Source organism: Stegostoma tigrinum, chromosome 3 (genome assembly GCF_030684315.1).
Source record: "Stegostoma tigrinum isolate sSteTig4 chromosome 3, sSteTig4.hap1, whole genome shotgun sequence".
Classification (NCBI taxonomy): domain Eukaryota; kingdom Metazoa; phylum Chordata; class Chondrichthyes; order Orectolobiformes; family Stegostomatidae; genus Stegostoma; species Stegostoma tigrinum.
In genome coordinates, this window is record NC_081356.1 from 133,691,880 (window position 1) to 133,714,865 (window position 22,986).

Here is a 22,986-nt window from a genome sequence, read left to right on the forward strand (position 1 = left end):
CATGCACACACTGGGCCGAGTGGCTTCTTTCTATGCTGGCACCATCCTATGATCAATCAAAATCAGAATCTCACTGCTTTTTGTGTTAATGTCACTGGGCTAGCAACTCAGAGGCCCACCAGGTGAAGGTTTTACAAGCCTAGGCTCATTTCCCACTGTGGTGAAATTTTAAATTCAATTACTTAAAATCTTAAGATGAAAAATGCTGACCTTGGAACCTATATTGGTTGTTGTAAAAATCTGTATAGCTCATTAATGTCCTTCAGAGAAGGAAATCTGCCGTCCTTACCTAGTCTGGTTTACAAGTGACTCCAGACCCTCCAATGGCACTTAGAGAAGAGCCCAAGATGTCACATGGCGATATTTCATCGACATGAACACATCAAAATATAAAATTCCATTGCACCATGATTGAACCTGTTTGTTAAAAAAACTAAGAGGAACTTAAGTTGTCAGTCAATAGTTAACAATCGTAATGAAACTCAGCAAGCTGTGTATATATAGAAGCTGTATGCTTTCTAACAGCCAGATCACTTGTCCTCTGGTGACAGCCTGGTTACCTCACAATTCAGCCTGTCACCAGCAGGCTCTCTCTCACTCTCTTACTCTCTCTCTCTCTCTCTCTCTCCTCTTGTCATCGGCTCTACCTGGAGACTGGCATCATGAGTATTCGCGTTATGGCTGTTCTTCTCCTCTGCGCCATCGCTTGGCACACCTGTGAAGGTAAGGCAGTTTATCACCAGGGAGAGCAGGGCATACTGAGTGTCCTAGGTCAATCCTGGCAGGGAGGTACTATCGACAGGCAAGAGAATACCGCTGCATGCTTCTTATCCTGAGTAACCCTTCCTTGAGTTCAGCTCTGGGCAATTTCTCTAAACTCAAATGCGCTATGAGAATAAAACACGCCGACCCTATCCTGGGAATCTGAGATGGTATGGACACTCTCTAATCAAGCTATTTAAGAAAGAGGAAACAAAATGTTGCATTTGTGTAGCACTTTTCATAGCTTTTGGGTGTCCCAAAGCACTCTGCAGCCATTGATGCATTTTTGATGATGCCATTGTAATGTAGGAAATCCAGCAACCAATTTACGCACAGCAAGTCCCCATTGCCAGTGAAGTGATAATCTTCTGGAAAATTGTTGATGGAATGTTAAGTCTTGTCTAGGGCATGTAGGGGAATGCAATGGCCCCTGCTCTTTTCCCAAAAGGCAGGCCATGAGATCCGCTCTGTCTCCCTGATAAAGTAGATGGACAGCTGCAGGTATTGTCCAGAAGACAACATTGCTGGCAGTGCTGCACTCCCTAAGTACTGTAGGCATTTGAATCCACAACTTTCCAGGTCCTCAGGTGAGACCAGCCTCTGCTACAGAGAAGCCGCTTTCAGATTGGTTTTCCCTGGCAGATTTCCCTCTCGAATCATACACACCAGGCCACTACTTTAACCCGAGATAGAGGAGAGCAGACCATCTACCCCCAGCAGCTGGGAGGGCAGTTGAGGATTTTGTAGGAATCCATGTGGAGACCTCATGTTTTGTATAAGCTGCCAATTACAAAGACTATTCAAGATTATCCCGTGGTTACCTAAACCCACCCACCAATCCACAATGGCAGCCTGACCCCTAACTTGGAAATCTATACTCTTCCCCTCTACCTGATCTCACCATTCCCTCATCCCATTCCCGTACCCTCACGGTCCAGTCACTATTCAACCCAGGTGTTCGCTCTTTACCTCTATGTTTGGTGAGTATGTTGGCTATCTGACTATGATGGCATCGCAGCTGAGCTCCAAGCTGCCCTTGACCACACTGTGTGTACAGTCCAGGCTTCTGATCAGCTTGAGGGTGGCGCTCCAGGCTGACATTTGGTTTAGTCCTCCTGGCTTGTGGTCCTGAGGCTAACCACAAGCCCTTAGCCTCAACCCCACCAACCACCATCACCTGTCAACTTCCCTCCCCCAGAAAAAAAGATTGCAACTGCTCACCCGAGTGTGATCAGCTTAGACTGGGGACCAGGCTGGTTAAAGGAGGACAGATTCACTTGTTTCATGTGTTTGCATAAACACGGGCGAAATTTTCTCTTGACTTGCTGCGTCTAACAACAGTGCACTTTAACTGCCCCATAGCTCAACATGATCTTTTATTTTCATTCATTTTATGGACATTAGTGTCAAAGCTGACATTTATCATTGATCCAGTTCTGCCCTGTACATGAGTTGTCTTCGTGATTTATTAGTTTCACATTAGGAAGCAGTGCTGGCAGTTAAGTCTGAAATAACCAGTTTGCAATGAGACTGGAGTCACACAGAGACAGCAGTCAGTCCCAAATGAATGTGCTCCTCTCCATATTGCATCAAACCAACAGCAGCTGTTCAAAGAAAAGCTGGACCAACCTCCCCCTGACAGTATCTCAGGGCAATGCCAGCCTTGCTACTGATCGTTCACACTCTGACTTACCTTTGTGCACAATGGATATCATCTGGCAGCGATTGAATGGGCTGAACAGCCTCCATCTCTGCCATCATGTCATGGAGATGACATACTCCGAGGGCGAGAGAGTAAGAGATCCAGAGATATTGGCCAATCTCCCCCGACCCCCTGGCCAAGGGTGGGCAGAATCATCACCAGGCGGTAGTTTCCAAGGGACAAATTGAGCTACCAGGACTGTCAATTACCTCTTCCTCTCTCACCACCGTGACCAGCCAGGATCACACTGTGCGCCTGGATGTTATTAACTGGAGTAAAGAGCAGTGGGGATTGGCGTGGGAATCCTGATTTGCCTGAGCTCCCTGTCTGATTTCAGTGACAGTCTAACCAAAGCTGCTTTCAATGAAGTGTCTCTATTCTGACAGGGGGCCGGGGGGACGATGGTGCATTTGACTGCTGTCTGGATGTCAGTCACAAAATGATTCCCAGGCGAATCGTGGCAGCTTGCAAGGTGCAAGATGCCTCAATGGGATGCCGTATCTCTGCAGTGATGTAAGTAAGGAGCTGTCAACACCTCCACTGCTCCACACAGTCATCCCTCTGCCCAGAGAACCCCATCCAGACCCCTCCATCCAGAGACACTTCCATCCAGGCACCCCTCCACCCAGACCTCTCCACCCAGAGAGCCCCACCCAGATCCCTATGCCCAGATACCTCCAGAGACCCCATGCCACCCAGAGACACCACCCCACCCAGAGACCACCCTGCGCAGAGACCCCTTTACCCAGAGACCCTCACTCAGACCCCACCCAAATCCCTCCATCCAGACCCTCTGCCCAGACCCCTCATCCAGAAAGCCTCCACCCAGAGATCATCCACCCTGTCTCGTCCGCTCAGAGACCCCTCTGCCCAGTGTAACTGAATGGACCGAGCGGTCACTGGGATGGCGGAAACACTCAGAGAATCAGGACCCACATATCAATTGCCACATTGACCATCTGGGAGTATGGGATTGCCCTGCCAACAGAAGAAAACATAACTTAAGGGAGTAAGAAGTCCTGCCTGGTGTGTATCTTGTCCCAGCTCCCCATTGGATTTTGGCACCGCCCATTCTCCCATCACCTCCCCCACACCTTCCTGCTCTGACCAACCCAGCCTGCCCACATCCTCAAGACACTGTCCACCCTCCCAAATCATAGCTTTGATGTCATAATGAGCAGCTGAATGTGACCTGGAAACAGATTATAGATTAGTGCGTACACAGTGACCTGTGAGCAATTGGTTCAGCCTCAGGGGCTGCTTGAATATCCCAATCGATAGTTGCTAATCTCACCTGGACCTTGTTTTGCAGAATCACCACGGTGAAGAACAGGAAACTGTGTGCTCCACTGGGCCCGCAATGGGTGAAAAGATTACTCAAGAGATGCGAAAGGCAAAAACAGTTGCTGTAAGCAGAAACTTTTTTGGGGTGGGCTGTTTCTTGAATGCATGTGCATCCAATTCAATGACGAACAAGAGTTCTCCATAATGCTGCCTATTGCCTGGAGGCTTCGGCTTAAAGATTACAAAACGTGATTACACCCCTTGACATTTAATTGCATCTAACCCTGTGCTGTTCCTATCCTAGGAATGTTTGAGGGGAACAGAGGCGAGAGAGCTTTACTACTCTACCTATCCAGTGCTGCCCCTGCCCTGGGAGTGCTTGATGGGAACAGTGTAGAGGGAGTTTTACTCTGAATCTAACCTTGTGCTGTCCCTGTCCTGAGAATGTTTGATGGGGGAGAGTGTACAGGAGCTTTACTCTGTACCTAACACCATGCTATCCCTGCCCACGGAGTGTTTGATTGGCTTAGCAGAAAGGGAAATTTGCCATTTTTAACCATTGCTGTTTCCTACCATGTCATTGTGCAATTTGAGTTATGATTCCATAACACAACCACTGATGAGATTTGCCATATATTAACATCTGATAACATTAACTCTTTTGCAACTTATAATTCTATGTTTCAGTGGAGTTAATATAAGACATTCCTGTTCTTAAGGCTTTTCCTTCTCTTTGTTTCTCTGTAGAGCATAATGACCTCAACAACAGACAATCAAGGTTGAAGTGAAATACTGTGGAAGTACCGTGACTCCCGACTGGGACTCTTCGTAGTCTGCAGCATCTTTCGGCTTTCTCCTGCTTTACTTAATGACAAACTCTATCAGGCAATCCCAGACTAATGTGAAACTTTCTTCAAGTGGTAAATGTACCCCTGAGCCACTTGCAGTTTTATATTCAGTTGTCAGAGATGTGCATCACTTCATCTTTATCACATTTTGCAACACTGCTTTTAACCCATTAGAGGCCACAAAAATCTGACATAGTCACACTGAAATCAGCACAATTAAGGGACAGTGTAAACAGAATGGTACTTTTATTCTAACCCTTGTGGTCCTGTTTTTGAAATTTCCCCCCTCACTCGTAACTTCTGAGTGCAAATAACCATTTCTTATTTTCTTTGCACGGAAGACATCAGTTGCATTGACTGAGCCAGCATTTATTGCCTCATCACTAACTGCCCCTTGAGCCAGTAGTGGTGAGCTGAGCTGAACTCATCCCCAGTGTCACACTGACTGATGGTGAAGTGAGCTGCTTCTATCAGCAGAGGTAATGGGAACTGCAGATGCTGGAGAATCCAAGACAACTTTGCTTCTATCAGCAGATGGTGGAGTATCTGGTTCCCAATGGGATTGGTGTTCGTGGAGTGACACTGAGGTGATCCTTGGAGCACAATGTGCTTCAAAGAGGAGGGCATTTTTTTCACTGAGGACATGCAATAAAAGGAGGGTGTGAATTAATCTTGCTGAAAGACTCTTCAGCAATCAGGAAAAGCATAGCATGATTAAAGGGAGTCAGCATGGCTTTGTGAGGGCCAGGTCATGCCTTACAAATCTTATTGAGTTCTTTGATGAAGTCACGAGACAGATTGACGAGGGTCGAGCAGTGGATGTGGTGTACATGGACTTCAGCAAGGCATTTGATAAGGTTCCCCACGGCAGGCTCATTCATAAAGTCAGGAGGTATGGGATACAGGGTGATTTGGCTGTCTGGATTCAGAATTGGTTGGCTGGCAGGAGCAGAGAGTGGTTGTAGATGGTAAGTATTCTGCCTGGAGGTCAATGCTGAGCGGTGTCCCTCAGGGCTCTGTTCTTGGACCTCTGCTCTTTCTAGTTTTTATAAATGACTTGGATGAGGAGGTTGAGGGCTAGGTTAGTATGTTTGCTGATGACAAAGGTTGGAGGTGCCGTTGATAGTATCGAAGGCTATTGCAGGCTTCAGCAAGACATTGACAGTATGCAGAGCTGGGCTGAGAAACGGCAGATGGAGTTCAACCTGGATAAATGTGAAGTGATGCATTTTGGAAGGTCGAACTTAAATGCTGAATATAGAATTAAAGGCAGGATTCTGGGCAGTGTGGAGGAACAGCGGGATCTTGGTGTTCAAGTGCATAGCTCCCTCAAAGTTTCCACCCAAGTGGATAAGGTTGTTAAGAAAGCATATGGTGCTTTGGCTTTCATTAACAGGGGGATTGAGTTTAAGAACCGCGGGGTTATGCTGCAGCTCTACAAAACCCTGGTGAGACCACACTTGGAATATTGTGTCCAGTTCTGGTCGCCCTATTATAGGAAAGATGGGGAGGCTTTGAAGAGTCGATAGCCAGGGACTTTTCCCCAGGGCAGGATTGACTGCCACGAGGGGTCATAGTTTTAAGGTGTTAGGAGGAAGGTATAGAGGAGACGTCAGAGGGAGGTTCTTCACCCAGAGAGTTGTGAGCTCATGGAATAGTTTACCAGTGGTAGTCGTGGAAGCGGAATTATTAGTGACATTTAAGCGACTGCTGGACATGCACATGGACAGCAGTGAATTGAGGGAAATGTAGGTAAGGTTATTTTAATTTTGGATTCGGATTATTCCACGGCACAACATCGTGGGCCGAAGGGCCTGTACTGTGCTGTACTGTTCTATGTTCTATGTTCTAATCAGGATTCAATTTGGAAGCGCATAAAATGGAGTCAGTACTCGAGACAAAAGCATGTCAAGATATACAGCAGAACCTATAGCCTGGATAGCTCTGTTGGTTGAGCGTCAGACTTTTAAACTGAGGGTCCAGGGTTCAAGTCCCTGTCCAGGTATTTGGTTTGCCAGCACCTTTGATGAGAGTAGCTCTCTAAAGCAAGTGCCATTTCTCAGGTCAGTTAAGGATAGGTAACTCTTATTAGCAATATCAATTTTCTGGGAGCACAATGGTAATGGAAATTCAGGTCGAGTTGATATCATGCCAGATAAATATCTCAGTGGTGTTTTCGTATCCTAATCATTTTCATTTATTAAGGTACAGTATTATGAAGTGATGCACAGCCTCGCAGCTAATTATCTGTAAACATTGTGCTTATTGAATAAATATCCTGATTCCTCAATATCGAATGGTCACAAATTAAATCTATTTTCTTGCAACCTTTTGCTGTCTTATTGACAGACAAGAACATAATCTCAAATAAAAGAAAAATGCAGCAGATGCTGGAAATCTAAAACAAACAGAGAAGATGGAAGTCATGGTGAAGCGACAAGATGGAAGATGTTGTATAGAGGTGTATTGTTTTTCATTGGGACATGGGCATCTCTGCAAGGCCAGCATTTATTGCCCGTCAATAATTGCCTTTGAACTGGCCGGCTTGCTCAGCCACTTCAGAGGGACGTTCAGCATCAATCACATTGCTGTGGGTTTGGAGTTACTTGTAGGCTAGACTGGGCAAGGATGGTACATTTATTTCCCTAAAGTGAACCAGAAACATTTTTAAGGGACAGCAAGAACAGCAGTTGCTGGTATCAGAGTCAATACAGTGTGCGGTTAGAGGAACACGGCAGGTCAGGCAGCATCAAAGGAACAGGACAGTCAATGTTTTGGGTTGAGACCTTTCATCGGGACTCAGTCCTGACCCAAAACATTGACCTACCTGCTCCTCCGATGCTGCCTGACCTGCCGTATTCCTCCTGCTCCACACTGTATTGACAGATGGGTTTTTGCAACGATTGGTGGTAGTTTCATAGCCGCTGTCTCTGAGACTAGATTTCAATTCCCATATTCTATTCATTGTATTTAAATTCTGTCAGCTGCCATCATGGTTTCTTGAAGGAGAAATCACACCTGACACTTTAACGAGAATTCTTTGAGGAAGTAACAAGAAGGATAGATGGGGGGGGGCAGTGAATGTAATATGTTTGGATTTTCAGAAGATGTTTAGTAAGATGTCACACATTAAGCAACTCAATAAGAGCCCATGGTGTTGGAGGCAGTATATTAACATGGATAGAGGATTGGCGAACTCATAGAAAACAGCTAGTTGCAATAGGGAGTATTTTCGAGACAGCAACCAGTAACTAGTGGTGTGTGCCACAGCAATCAGAGCTGGGGCCACATTTATTTAATATATGTATATATTAATGGCTTCGATGAGGAAAATGAATGTATAGCAAAGTTTGTGGATAACTCAAAAATATGCCAGGGGGGTGGTGTGGCAAGTGGTAAGGATGAGATCCGCAGACAGATGGAGGCAGGTCAAGAATGTGGGCAAAAACTTAGCCAAAAGGATATAACAGGGGAAGTGTGAAGTCAGACACTTTGGCAGGAATAATACAGGTGCTGAATATTATTTAAATGGAGAAAGACTGCAAGAGGCTACAGAGAGATTCAGTGGCCCTTTTCCATGACCATAAAAAGCTAGCTTCCAAGTTCAGTGAGTAATAGAGAAAGCAAATGGAATGTTGGCCTTTATTTCAAAGGAAATGGCATATAAAGGTAGCAAAGTTTTGCTAAAACAATACAAAGCACCAGTCAGACCACAACTGGAATATAGTGGACAATTTTAGGCCATTTATCTGAAAAAAGATCTATTGAAATTGAAGGTAGTGCAAAGCAAGTTCAGATACCGAATATAAAGGAACTGTTTTATGAGATTGAGTAGTTTTGGTCTATAATCACTGGAATTTCGAAGAATGAGAAGCAACCTTACTGTAACATTTAAGACTTTAAGGAACTTGACAGGGTAGATGTGAAAAGGTAGTTTTCCCTTGTGGGAGGCTCTAGGACCAGTAGTTGTAAACTTAGAATAAGGTTTCGCCTATTTAAGGCAGAGATGCGGAGAAATTTCTTCTTTCAGAGGGTAGAGAATCTGTAGAATTCTTCTACCCCAGAGGCTGAGATAGAAAGATTTTGAATCAATGAGAAAATTAAGGGTCATAGGGAAAAGGCAGGAAAGTGGAATTGAGGAGAATCAGACCAACCATAATCTAAGTGACCGGTGGAGCAGACTTGATAGGCAGAATGGCCTAGCTCTGCTCCTGTGTCTTATGTTTTTATATGAATGCCTTGCTCGATTATTTCATGTTACAAAATTTGGGGAGAAAATAGTGAGGACAGCTCTAGGTCACAGGAGGATGCAAACAGTCCAGTCAAATGAGCTGATCAATGAGAAATGGAATTCAATCTGGATAAAATGAAGTGATACACTCAGGCAGAACAAGCAAATCAACGGAATATATGTTCACCAGTAGGACACTGGGAAGCACCGAGAATCGGAGGAGCCTTGGTGTGTATGTTCTCTGGTCCCTTAGAATATCAACAAAGTGGTTAAAAAGGCATATATGGCATACTTTCCTTTATTATCTGAGACATAGAGTTTAAGGTCAGAGAAGTGATGCTGGAACTGTATAAAACACTGGTGAAGCCACAGCGTGAGTATCGTGTGCAGTTGTGGAATCCACATTATAGGAGGGGTGTGTTTGCACTGGAGAGGGTGCAGAGGAGATTGACTGGGTTTCGAGGAGATGTGAGGAAAAACTTTTTCACCCAGACAGTGGTTGGAATCTGAACTCACGGCCTGTAAGGGTGGTAGGGGCAGAAAATCTCATAGCATTTAAGAAGTATTCAGATGCTCAGTTGTGATGTCAAGGCATACAAGATTGTGGGCTAAGAGCTGGACAAAAGATTAGAGTAGTTAGCTTGTTGACCAGTGCAGGTTCAATGGACCAAAGGGCCTCTTCTCATGCTGTAGACCTCTATAACTCTTTGACAAGTAATTTAGAACCCCAGGATAATGTTCTCGGGAGATGGATTCAAATCTCACCAGAGCAGATGGTAACATTTGAATTCAGTCAAAAAATACTGGAGTAAAATGTTAGGTAAATGGTGACCGTGCATTCACAGTTAATTGTAATCAAAGTCAATATTGTTCACTAGGGCTTTAGGGAGGGAAACATGCTGCCCTTAATTGGTCTGGTCTACACATGACTCCGAACACACAGTAACGTGATTCACTCATAACTGCCCCTCGACAATTAGAAATGGGCAATAAATGCTGACCAACCAGCAACATCTGTATCCTATGAATGAATAATGAAAAAAAAAGCACAAACAAATGGGAAGGAGACAGAGAAAGATAGCTGGCTACAGAATTAAGCTGCCTCTATATCGCCCCATTCAAACACTCCCTGGACAGGGACTGCACGGGGTTAGGTACAGAGTAAAGCTACTCCTACACTGTCCCCATCAAACACTCCTAGGAAGATACAACACGGGTTTAGATATAGAATAGAGCTTTCTCAACACTGTCCGCATCAAACACTCCCAGGATAGCACAGCAGGGGGTTAGATACAGAGTAATGTTCACTGTACAAGGCTCAGTGTTGATTCCAAATCACTTTTCCTAGTCAGGGTCAGACACTCAGGAGCAGGAGGGGAGAGATAGGTGGAGAGAGTGTAGGTGGGGAGGTAGGGAGGGGATAGGTCAGTCCGGGGAAGACGGACAGGTCAAGGAGGTGGGATGAGGTTAGTAGGAAGCTGGGGGTGCAGCTTGGGGTGGGAGGAAGGGATGGGTGAGAGGAAGAACCGGTTAGCGAGGCAGAGACAGGTTGGACTGGTTTTGGGATGCAGTGGGTGGGGGGGAAGAGCTGGGCTGGTTGTGTGGTGCAGTGGGGGGAGGTGTCGAACTGGGCTGGTTGAGGGATGCAGTAGGGGAAGGGGAGATTTTGAAACTGGTGAAGTCCACATTGATACCATATGGCTGCAGGGTTCCCAGGCGGAATATGAGTTGCTGTTCCTGCAACCTTCGGGTGGCATCATTGTGGCACTGCAGGAGGCCAATGATGGACATGTCATCTAGAGAATGGGAGGGGGAGTGGAAATGGTTTGCGACTGGGAGGTGCAGTTGTTTTTTGCGAACTGAGCGGAGGTGTTCTGCAAAGCCGTCCCCAAGCCTCCGCTTGGTTTCCCCAATGTAGAGGAAGCCACACCGGGTACAGTGGATGCAGTATACCACATTGGCAGATGTGCAGGTGAACCTCTGCTTGATGTGGAATGTCATCTTGGGGCCTGGGATGGGGGTGAGGGAGGAGGTGTGGGGACAAGTGTAGCATTTCCTGCGGTTGCAGGGGAAGGTGCCGGGTGTGGTGGGGTTGGAGGGCAGTGTGGAGCGGACAAGGGAGTCACGGAGAGAGTGGTCTCTCCGGAAAGCAGACAGGGGAGGGGATGGAAAAATGTCTTGGGTGGTGGGGTCGGATTGTAAATGGCGGAAGTGTCGGAGGATAATGCGTTGTATCCGGAGGTTGGTAGGGTGGTGTGTGAGAACGAGGGGGATCCTCTTGGGGCGGTTGTGGCGGGGGCGGGGTGTGAGGGATGTGTCGCGGGAAATGCGGGAGACGCGGTCAAGGGCGTTCTCGATCACTGTGGGGGGAAAGTTGCGGTCCTTAAAGAACTTGGACATCTGGGATGTGCGGGAGTGGAATGTCTTATCGTGGGAGCAGATGCGGCGGAGGCGGAGGAATTGGGAATAGGGGATGGAATTTTTGCAGGAGGGTGGGTGGGAGGAGGTGTATTCTAGGTAGCTGTGGGAGTCGGTGGGCTTGAAATGGACATCAGTTACAAGCTGGTTGCCTGAGATGGAGACTGAGAGGTCCAGGAAGGTGAGGGATGTGCTGGAGATGGCCCAGGTGAACTGAAGGTTGGGGTGGAAGGTGTTGGTGAAGTAGATGAACTGTTCGAGCTCCTCTGGGGAGCAAGAGGCGGCGCCGATACAGTCATCAATGTACCGGAGGAAGAGTTGGGGTTTGGGGCCTGTGTAGGTGCGGAAGAGGGACTGTTCCACGTAACCTACAAAGAGGCAGGCATAGCTGGGGCCCATGCGGGTGCCCATGGCCACCCCCTTTGTCTGTAGGAAGTGGGAGGAGTCAAAAGAGAAGTTGTTGAGGGTGAGGACGAGTTCAGCTAGGCGGATGAGAGTGTCGGTGGAGGGGGACAGGTCGGGCCTGCGGGACAGGAAGAAGCGGAGGGCCTTGAGGCCATCTCCATGCGGAATGCAGGTGTACAGGGATGGGAAGGATACAGGGTAAAAGGGAAATTTGCCAAGTTTGCTGCATTATAGGACGAGCCATGCCCTCCACTATAAACAATTAGATCCTTTGTGCAATAAAGAATCTGCTATTCCACAGCCTTTCTAACGCATACCAGCCAAAACTTAGATTAGATTAGTTCACAGGCCGGCGTAACATCGAGGGCCGAAGGGCTTGTTCTGCGCTGTATTGTTCTATGTTCTATGTTCTACGTTCTAAAACATTGCAAAACGTGGCTGTATAGTTTTGCAGAGAAGTTCCAACAAAAACAGTTTGAGTTTATATTGCACTTTTGCCAAATTAGAAATGTCCCAAATAGCTTCAAAGCATTGTTATTGGATAAAATGTGACCCATTTGTTTATGAGATAGTAGGAATCTGAGATAACAAGGTGTAGAGCTGGATGAACACAGCAGGCCAAGCAGCAGAAATTTTCTGAAGGGTCTAGGTCCAAAATGCCTTCTGGGGAAGGTGGGACCTGTACAAGAAGGACGGGTTGCATCTGAACTGGAAGGGGACCAATGTCCTGGGTAGAAGGTTTGCTCGAGTAGTTCGAGAGGGTTTAAACTAGTATGGCAGGGGGGTGGGACCCTGAGCTGTATACCGGAGGTGAGAGTTGATGCAGGTGAGGCAGTAGCAAGAGGTAGACCAGCTAGTGGGAAGGATTTTCCTGGAAAGGAACCAAGGGATCGGTTAAAGTGTGTTTGCCTTAACGCAAGGAGTATCAGGAATAAAAGTGATGAACTTAGAGCATGGATCAGTACCTGGTGCTATGATGTTGTGGCCATAACAGAGACATGGGTTTCTCAGGGGCAGGAATGGTTGCTGGATGTTCCAGGGTTTAGAACATTTAAAAAGAATAGGGAGGGGGGAAAAAGAGGAGGGGGTGTAGCACTACTAATCAGAGAGGGTATCACAGCTACAGAAGCTTCCTTTGTCGAGGAAGATCTGCCTACTGAGTCAGTATGGGTGGAAATTAGGAACAGCAAGGGAGTAGTCACCTCGTTAGGGGTTTACTACAGGCCCCCCAATAGCAGCAGGGAGATTGAAGAAAGCATAGGTCGACAGATTTTGGAAAAGTGTGCACGCAGTAGGGTTGTTGTAATGGGTGACTTTAACTTTCCTAATATTGATTGGAACCTCCTTCGAGCAGAAGATTTGAATGGAGCTGTTTTTGTAAGGTGTGTTCAGGAGGGTTTCCTAACGCAGTACGTTGACAGGCTGACGAGGGGAGAGGCCATTCTAGACTTGATGCTCGGAAACGAGCCGGGGCAGGTATCAGATCTTGTGGTGGGAGAGCATTTTGGTGATAGTGACCATAACTGCCTCACATTCTACATCGCTATGGAGAAGGAGAGGATTAGGCAGAATGGGAGGATATTTAATTGGGGAAGAGGAAACTATGATGCGATTAGACATGAGTTAGGAAGCATGGACTGGGAGCAATTGTTCCATGCTAAAGGCACTATAGACATGTGGAGACTGTTTAAGGAACAGTTGTTGCAAGTGATGAATAAATATGTCCCTCTGAGACAGGCAAGAAGGGGTAAGATAAAGGAACCTTGGATGACGAGAGTGGTGGAGCTGCTCGTCAAAAGGAAGAAGGTAGCTTACATAAGGTGGAGGAAGCTAGGGTCAAGCTCAGCTCTAGAGCTTTACAGGCAGGCGAGGAAAGATCTCAAAAATGGTCTGAGAGAGCCAGTAGGGGGCACGAGAAAGGCTTGACAGAACGGATTAGGGAGAACACAAAGGCATTTTACACTTTTGTGAGGAATAAGAGAATGGTCAAAGAAAGAGTAGGGCCGATCAGGGATAGCATAGCGAACTTGTGTGTGGAGTCTGAGGAGGTAGGGGAAGCCCTAAATGAGATTTTTGCTTCTGTCTTTACGAAAGAAACGAACTTTGTAGTGAATGAAAACTTTGAAGAGCAGGTGTGCATGCTGGAATGGATAAAGATAGAGGAAGCTGATGTGCTGAAAATTTTGTCAAACATTAAGATTGACAAGTCGCCAGGCCCGGACCAGATTTGTCCTCGGCCGCTTTGGGAAGTGAGAAATGCAATTGCTTCGCCACTTGAGAAGATCTTTGCATCCTCGCTCTCCACTGGAGTCGTACCTGAGGACTGGAGAGAGGCAAATGTAATTCCTCTCTTCAAGAAAGGAAATAGAGAAATCTCCGGCAGTTACAGACCAGTAAGTCTCACGTCTGTCGTCTGCAAGGTGTTAGAAAGGATTCTGAGGGATAGGATTTATGACCATCTGGAAAAGCATGGCTTGATTAAATGCAGTCAACACAGCTTTGTGAGGGGCAGGTCATGCCTCACAAACCTTATCAACTTCTTTGAGGATGTGACTAGAAAAGTTGATGAGGGTCGAGATGTGGATGTGGTGTATATGGACTTCAGTAAGGCATTTGATAAGGTTCCCCATGGTAGGCTCATTCAGAAGGTCAGGAGGAATGGGATACAGGGGAACTTAGCTGTCTGGATACAGAATTGGCTAGCCAACAGAAGGCAGCAAGTGGTAGTAGAAGGAAAATATTCTGCCTGGAAGTCAGTGGTGAGTGGGGTTCCACAGGGCTCTGTCCTTGGGCCTCTACAGTTTGTAATTTTTATTAATGACTTGGATGAGGGGATTGAAGGTTGGGTCAGCAAGTTTGCAGACGACACGAAGGTTGGAGGTGTCGTTGACAGTATAGAGGGCTGTTGTAAGCTGCAGCGGTACATTGACAGGATGCAGAGATGGGCTGAGAGGTGCCAGATGGAGTTCAACCTGGATAAATGCAACGTGATGCATTTTGGAAGGTCAAATTTGAAAGGTGAGTACAGGATTAAGGATAGGGTTCTTGGCAGTGTGGAGGAACAGAGGGATCTTGGTGTGCAGATACATAGATCCCTTAAAATGGCCACCCAAGTGGACAGGGTTGTTAGGAAAGTATATGGTGTTTTGGCTTTCATTAACAGGGGGATTGAGTTTAAGAGTCGTGAGATCTTGTTGCAGCTCTATAAAACTTTGGTTAGACAGCTCTTGGAATACTGTGTCCAGTTCTGGTCGCCCTATTATAGGAAAGATGTGGATGCTTTGGAGAGGGTTCAGAGGAGGTTTACCAGGATGCTGCCTGGACTGGAGGGCTTATCTTATGAAGAGAGGTTGACTGAGCTCAGACTCTTTTCATTGGAGAAAAGGAGGAGGAGAGGGGACCTAATTGATGTATACAAGATAATGAGAGGCATAGATAGAGTTGATAGCCAGAGATTATTTCCCAGGGCAGAAATGGCTAACACGAGGGGTCATAGTTTTAAGCTGGTTGGAGGAAAGTATAGAGGGGATGTCAGAGGCGGGTTCTTTACACAGAGTTGTGAGAGCATGGAATGCGTTGCCAGCAGCAGTTGTGGAAGCAAGGTCATTGGGGTCATTTAAGAGACTGCTGGACATGCATATGGTCACAGAAATTTGAGGGTGCATACATGAGGATCAATGGTCGGCACAACATTGTGGGCTGAAGGGCCTGTTCTGTGCTGTACTGTTCTATGTTCTATGAAATGTCAGCTTTCCTGCTCCTCTGATGCTGTTTGCCTGCCGTGTTCATCCAGCTCTACACCTTGTTATCTGCCATTTGTTTATGTCAGGATTCAGAAGGACATAAAAACAGCAATCTTGTTCGGCCTGATCAGCATCAGTGGAGAGAGAATGAGCCCACTGTGATTCTCCTTTGGAACCGAAGGGAACTCAAGGTGCAGTGACAGAAACAGAAGTTGCTCACAGTACCTGACCCGAAATGTTAACTCTGATTATTTCTTCGCAGATGCTGCCTGATCTGCTGAGCTTTTCCAGTAACTTCTGCTTTTGTTCTTGGATTTACAGCATCCGGAGCAATTTCAGTTTTTATCAAGATGTGGTGAGTTTTATTCTATTGAGGAATAATGGTGGCTGCTGTTGGGGACAAAAAGAACAACAGGAAAATTCAATGAACAGGCAGCAAAGATTAAAGATCTAATAAATGAAAATAGAAATTGCTGGAAAAGCTCAGCAGATCCAGCAGCGTCTGTTGCGAGAAATTGGAGATAATGTTTCAGGTCCAGTGACCCTTCTTCAGAACTGTTAGCTCAAATTTGTCTCTGTAGATGCTACCAGACGTGCTGAGTTTTTCTGGCAATTTCTGTTTTGGTTTCTGATTTCCAACATCTGCAGTTGTTTTAGTTTTTATTAGAGATCTCAGGTTTTGTGGAACGCAAGGATTCCATTGGTGTGAAGGAACAAAGCATTGGTTTAGAGTAGGTGTTAATGACAGATACAAAGCATGTTATAAAGGATGTATTGAAGGAGAGAGCTAGAGTGGTTTAGTGAGGAAATTCTTCAAGGTTGCCATTCGACTAATGGGCAAAAGTAGGCCTTTCAGATCATCAAAACTGCTCAACAATTGAACAAAATCCTAATTGATGAGATAATCCTCAACTTCACTTTCCCCTCTTCCTCCCACCACCCTTGACTACAGTTTAGGTGATGAGACCCAATGACAAAATGAAATAACTTGAAGGTGCTAAAGGGACCAGAATTGGACAGTGCAATGGAGGATTGCCACATGAAAACAGCCTTGGCTTCTTCAGAAGAGTCATACTGCAGTCGAAACATTACTTCTGTTTCTAACTTCATTAATGCTGCCAGGCCTGCTGAGTTTCTCCAGCAATTTCTATTTTTGTTTCAGATTTCGAGGATCCACAGTTCTATGTTTTAATTGAGCTTCTTTTCTCCTCTGACTTTCTGTTAAAAATTACTGTTCCTCTGCCTAAATTTGTATATCTGTCAATGCTCCGTCTCCACTTAACTACTGACTCCTTTTGCCCCCAACCCCTGCCATCAAGTTAAGTACCAATCTTTTGCAGTTATTATCAGTTCTGAAGAATTCTATTCAGACATCAGCAACTCGTCAAACTGACAGGAATGAAACATACACAGAGAACAGGCAGCCTGAGGACAAATGAAATCCTACACACCTGCACATCTGCCAATGTGGTATACTGCATCCACTGTACCCGGTGCGGCTTTCTCTACATTGGGGAAACCAAGCGGAGGCTTGGGGACCGCTTTGCAGAACACCTCCGCTCAGTTCGCAACAAACAACTGCACCTCCCAGTCGCAAACCATTTCCACTCCCCCTCCCATTCTCTTGATGACATGTCCATCATGGGCCTCCTGCACTGCCACAATGATGCCACCCGAAGGTTGCAGGAACAGCAACTCATATTCCGCCTGGGAACCCTGCAGCCATATGGTATCAATGTGGACTTCACCAGTTTCAAAATCTCCCCTTCCCCCACTGCATCTCTCAACCAGCCCAGTTCATCCCCTCCCCCCACTGCACCACACAACCAGCCCAGCTCTTCCCCCCCACCCACTGCATCCCAAAACCAGTCCAACCTGTCTCTGCCTCCCTAACCGGTTCTTCCTCTCACCCATCCCTTCCTCCCACCCCAAGCCGCACCCCCAGCTACCTACTAACCTCATCCCACCTCCTTGACCTGTCCGTCTTCCCTGGACTGACCTATCCCCTCCCTACCTCCCCACCTACACCCTCTCCACCTATCTTCTTTACTCTCCATCTTCGGTCTGCCTCCCCCTCTCTCCCTATTTATTCCAGTTCCCTCCCCCCAACCCCCTCTCTGATGAAGGGTCTAGGCCCGAAACGTCAGCTTTTGTGCTCCTGAGATGCTGCTTGGCCTGCTGTGTTCATCCAGCCTCACATTTTATTATCCTACACACTCTCTTGTGTTTTTATTACCTTGAGTTGAGATGTGTACTTAAACTGAAGTCGATTATCTAATGCAATAATGTTGAGAACGAAGGGCAATATCCAGTTAATTTATGACCCTCTAATGAGATAGTAAAAAATCATTTCCATGTCTCTCACCATAGCTTCTTTCACATTACAACCCTCTTCATCTCCCGTTCATCGTTCACAGGCTTTGACATTTATTCTGTTTCTCTCAAACAGCAGTGGAGTTGCGTTATACCCAATAAAGGGCTCCTGAAGAACAGTCACTGCTGTAATGTAGTAAATACAGCGACTGTTTTATACACAGAGAGGTCCCACAAACAGCAATAATCTAATGATCTATTCTTAAGCGGCAATAATTGAGGAATTACTTTTAGTTCAGGTCGTGGGGCAATTTACTAGCTCCTTTTTGGCCAATGTACAATAAACAATGCAACACATGAGCCGTTAAGCCAAATTTCATTCTGGGATATGCCTTGTCCAGCAGTAATGAATCTGGAGCTGAAACTAGTCTCAGGGACATTTGCAATGTGATTCTTGTAAAAAAAAAAGCCATCTGTTTCACTGTTGGACCTTAGGGACAGAAATCTGCAAAGTTTATTCAGTCTATTCTACATATGATCCCAGTCCCATAGCAACAAGGTTGATTCTTGGCTGCCTGTTCTTACTTCTTATGGCCCTATAAGTGGCACAGCAGGTTCAAGGGGCTGAATGGCCTCCTTCTGTTCCAATGTTTTTATGACAGCTCAGCGCAGTACTGAGGGAGTGTTGCCTTGTTGGAGATTCTATTTTTCAGATGCAATATTAACCCATGACCTCATGAAAGGATGTCAAAAATCTTTGACTCTACTCGATGAAAATCAAGGTGGTTCTCTTCATGTTCTGGATAATATTACTCCTTCAAACAAGAACAAATTATCTATTTTTGTTTTGACTTAAGACCATATGACCATAAGACATAGGAGTGGAAGTAAGGCCATTCAGCCCATCAAGTCCACTCCGCCATTTAACTCATGGCTGATGGGCATTTCAACTCCACTTCCCTGCACTCTCCCTGTAGCCCTTAATTCCTTGTGAGGTCAAGAATTTATCAGTCTCCGCCTTGAAGACATTTAATGTCCCAGCCTCCACTGCACTCCGTGGCAAAGAATTCCACAGGCCCACCACTCTCTGGCTGAAGACATGTCTCCTCATTTCCGTTTTAAATTAACCCCCTCAAATTCTAAGGCTGTGCCCATGGGTCCTAGTCTCCCCGCCTGATGGAAGCAACCTCCCAGCATCCACCCCTTCTAAGCCATATATTATCCACAACCACTTCCATCTAGAAGGACAAGGTCAACAGATACGTAGGAACACCACCCCCACACCCACTCCTCCCAATTTCCCTCCAAGCCACTCACCATCTTGACTTAAAAATACTATTAGATCTCCCCTCAACCTTCCCAACTCTAATGAGTACAATCCCAGGATCCTTAGCCGTTCATCATACGTTAAACCTATCATTCCAAGGATCATCCATGTGAATCTCTGCTGGACACACTCCAGGGCTAGTATGTCCTTCCTGAGGTGTGGGGCCCAAAATTGGACACAATTGGACTTATGGCTTCCAAGACAATGCTGTGTGCAAAAAAGCTTTTATATAAAAAATAGGAGCAGAAGGAGGCCATTCAGTCCCCTTACCCCTTCTGCTATTTGATAGATCGTGGCTGATCTTCTATTTCAGCATTATTTTCCTACACCAACTTTTGATGTCTTTAATATCTAGAAATATATCGTCCTCTGTCTCGAACACAATCAATGACTGATCCTTGGCAGTCCTCTGGGGAAGAGTGTTCAAAGGATTCACACTCTCTGAGTGACAAAATTCACCCTCATCTCAGATTTGAATGGTCTATCCCTCATTCTGAGATAGTCTTTTGATTTTAGACCACCCAGTCAATGGAAATATCCTCCTTCTATCTACCCCATCAATTCTGAGAAGGGTTTTGTGTATTTCAATGAGATCACATCCCATTCTTCTAATTTGCAGAGAATATAGGCCCAAATCCACAACCACTTCCATCTAGAAGGACAAGGTCAACAGATACATAGGAACACCATCCCCACACCCACCCCTCCCAATTTCCCTCCAAGCCACTCATCATCTTGACTTAAAATTACCTTGCAGTTCATTCAGTGTCAAAATCCTGGATTCCCTCCCTAAGGGCATTGTGGGTCTACCTACTGCGCACAGACTGCAACAGTTCATGATGGCAGCTCACTACCCCCTTCTCAAGGGGCAACTAGGGATAGGTAATAAATTCTGGCCAAACCCATAATGCCCAAATCTCATGAGTGAATTTTTAAAAAGTCTATTTAGTCTCTCCTCAAAGGACAATCCCTCCATACCTTGTGTTCCTCTACAAAGAATGACAACACTTCATTGGCTATTAAAGTGTTAAAAAAAAGTCAGAACTAGGTGCAGGAGCACTATTCAGCACTTGAACCTGTACTGCCATTCATTTCAATCATGGCTGATCTCACCTTGGCGTCACCCCCACTTTCCTGCCCACTTCCCATAACCCTTTAACCCATTACTCATTAAAAATCTATCTATCTCCTCCTTAAATGTATTCAGTATCCCAGCATCCACCATAGCCTGGGTTAGTGAATTCCATAGATTCACAGATAATAAAATGTGAGGCTGGATGAACACAGCAGGCCAAGCAGCATCTCAGGAGCACAACAGCTGACGTTTCGGGCCTAGACCCTTCATCAGTCCATAGATTCACCACCATTTTCAGAGAAGTAATTTGAAATAGGTTATCCCGATGGACCAAAATTGTATCCAATACTCCAGGTTCAGTCTCACTGATGTTCTGTACAGTTGCAGAAACACTTCCCTTCCATTATATTCTATTTACTTATCAATAAATTGCACAATTCCCTTTGTCTTCCTTATTACCTGCATATTAATTTCTGTAATTCATGCATGAAGATAACCAGCTCCCTCTGCACACTCGGAACTTTCTCTTCATTTGATAATAATTTGCTTTTCTATTTGTCTGACCAAAATGGAAACCTGACATACTTATCCACACTAAACTTAATCTGCCAAATTCTGGCCCATTCACTTAGCTTATCCGTATCGATTTGTAAATCTCTTATGTGCAACTTACTTGCCCATTTATTTTAGTGTCATCTGAAAATTTGGCTCCATTACTTTCTATCCCTGCATCCAAGTTATTAATAAAGATTATAAATAGCTTGGAAATGAGGGCCAAACTCAGTGGTGTTCCATTAGTTACTTCTTGGCAACCAGAAAAAGACCATTTATTCTCACTCTGCTTTCAATTGGTTTGCCAGTCCTCTATCCAAGCTAATTAATTACCTCTAACTCCATCCAATATTGTATATTAGCCTGTTTTCCATCACCTAATCAAATGCCTTCTGGATGCCCAGATATACTACATCTACAAATCCCTGTTATCGAGATTGCTTGTTACATCTTCAAAGAACTCTAGTCAATCATGATTCACCCTTCACAAACCTATGCTGACTCTGCTAGATTGTGTGATAACAAAATGTAGAGCTGGACGAACACAGCAGGCCAAGCAGCATCTTAGGAGCACAAAGGCTGACATTTCGGGCCTTGACCCTTCATCAGAAAAAGGGAAAGGGGAGAGGGTTCTGAAATAAATAGGGAGAGAGGGGGAGGCAGATCGAAGGTGGATAGAGGAGAAGATAGATGGAGAGGAGAGTATAGGTGGGGAGGTAGGGAGGAAATAGGTTAGTCCGGGGAGGACGGACAGGTCAAGGGGGCGGGATGAGGTTAGTAGGTAGGAAATGGAGGTGAGGCTTGAGGTGGGAAGAGGGGATAGGTGAGAGGAAGAACAGGTTAGGGAGGCGAGGGCGAGCTGGGCTGGTTTTGGGATGCAGTGGGGGGAGGGGAGATTTTGAAGCTTGTGAAATACATGTCCATCCTGGGCCTCCTGCAGTGCCACAATGATGCCGCCCAAAGGTTGCAGGAACGGCAACTCGTATGCGGCTTGGGAACCCTGCAGCCCAATGGTATCAATGTGGATTTCACAAGTTTCAAAATCTCCCCTCCCCCCACTGCATCCCAAAACCAGCCCAGCTCATCCCTACCTCCCTAACTTGTTCTTCCTCTCACCTATCCCCTCCTTCGACTTCAAGCCACACCTCCATTTCCTACCTACTAACTTATCCCGCCCCCTTGACCTGTCTGTCCTCCTCAGACTGACCTATCCCCTCCCTCCCTCCCCACCCATACTCTCCTCTCCATCTATCTTCTCCTCTATCCATTTTTGATCCGCCTCCCCCTCTCTCCCTATTTATTCCAGTTCCCTCTCCCCATCCCCCTTTTCTGATGAAGGGTCTAGGCACGAAACGTCAGCTTTTGTGCTCCTGAGATGCTGCTTGGCCTGCTGTGTTCATCCAGCCCCACACTTTGTTATCTCAGATCCTCCAGTTTCTGCAGTTCCCATTATCTCTGCTAGATTGTGTTTTGACTTTCCAAGCATCCTGTTATCACTTCCTTAATAATTGAGTTTAATAAAATACAAATTACTGATGTTAAACCAACTGCTCTACATTTTCCTACTGTACTCCCTTTTTGAATAAAGGTGTCACGTTAACATTGTTTCCAAACCACTGGTACCTTTCCGTCATTCAGGGAATTTTGGAATATTATGACATTGGTTCCACTATCTCTGCTGCAACTTCCCTTAAGACACTAGGAATTAAAAGGGCCTGGAGCCTTGTCTCCCATCCATTCCAATAGTTTGCTCAGTGAGCTTTCCCTAGTGCTAATGATTGCTCTAAATCCCTCCATTTTTATAATTTCTGCATTGCCTAGTACTAATGCTAGTACTAGAACATAGAACATTACAGCACAGTACAGGCCCTTCGGCTCTCGATGTTGTGCCAACCTGTCATACCAATCTGAAGCCCATCTAACCTACACTATTCCATGTACGTCCATATGCTTGTCTAATGATGACTCAAATGTTCTTAAAGTTGGCAAATCTACTGCTGTTGCAGGCAAAGTGTTCCAATCCCTTACTACTCTCTGAGTAAAGAAACTACCTCTGACATCTGTCCTATATCTTTTACCCCTCAATTTAAAGCTATGCCCCCTCATGCTCGCCGTCACCATCCTAGGAAAAAGGCTCTCCCTATCCACCCTATCTAACACTCTGATTATTTTATATGTCTCTACTAGTGTCCTCCACTGTGAAACCGGTGCAAAATATTGATTTAGTGACTCCGCCAATTCTGCGCTCCCCATTATTAACTCCCAGACTCATCCTCCAAGAGACCATCATTTAGTTTAGCTCCTCTCTTTCCCTTTACAGTTGGCT

At 45.7% G+C, this 22,986-nt stretch overlaps 1 protein-coding gene and 1 non-coding gene across 2 annotated transcripts; both read left to right on the forward strand.

The window, feature by feature from the left end:
- The first annotated feature begins 545 nt into the window (after window positions 1-545).
- LOC125451192 (C-C motif chemokine 19-like) lies at window positions 546-6,894 on the forward strand. Its single transcript, XM_048528032.2, has 4 exons — window positions 546-723; window positions 2,851-2,977; window positions 3,777-3,872; window positions 4,496-6,894. Exons 1-4 carry the CDS (start codon window positions 663-665, stop codon window positions 4,500-4,502), a joined length of 291 nt encoding a protein of 96 aa, XP_048383989.1. The 5' UTR covers window positions 546-662; the 3' UTR covers window positions 4,503-6,894.
- On the forward strand, window positions 6,529-6,601 carry trnak-uuu (transfer RNA lysine (anticodon UUU)). The gene has a single exon. It is a non-coding gene; the product is annotated as a tRNA-Lys (tRNA).
- Window positions 6,895-22,986: the final 16,092 nt, after the last annotated feature.

Bases quoted from the DNA above. Each gene is read 5' to 3' on its own strand.
- LOC125451192 (XM_048528032.2), top strand. From the start codon at position 663: ATGAGTATTCGCGTTATGGCTGTTCTTCTCCTCTGCGCCATCGCTTGG. The intron at 724-2,850 runs GTAAGGCAGTTT...CTATTCTGACAG, and splicing joins CGCTTGGCACACCTGTGAAG to GGGGCCGGGGGGACGATGGT. The intron at 2,978-3,776 runs GTAAGTAAGGAG...CTTGTTTTGCAG, and splicing joins TGCCGTATCTCTGCAGTGAT to AATCACCACGGTGAAGAACA.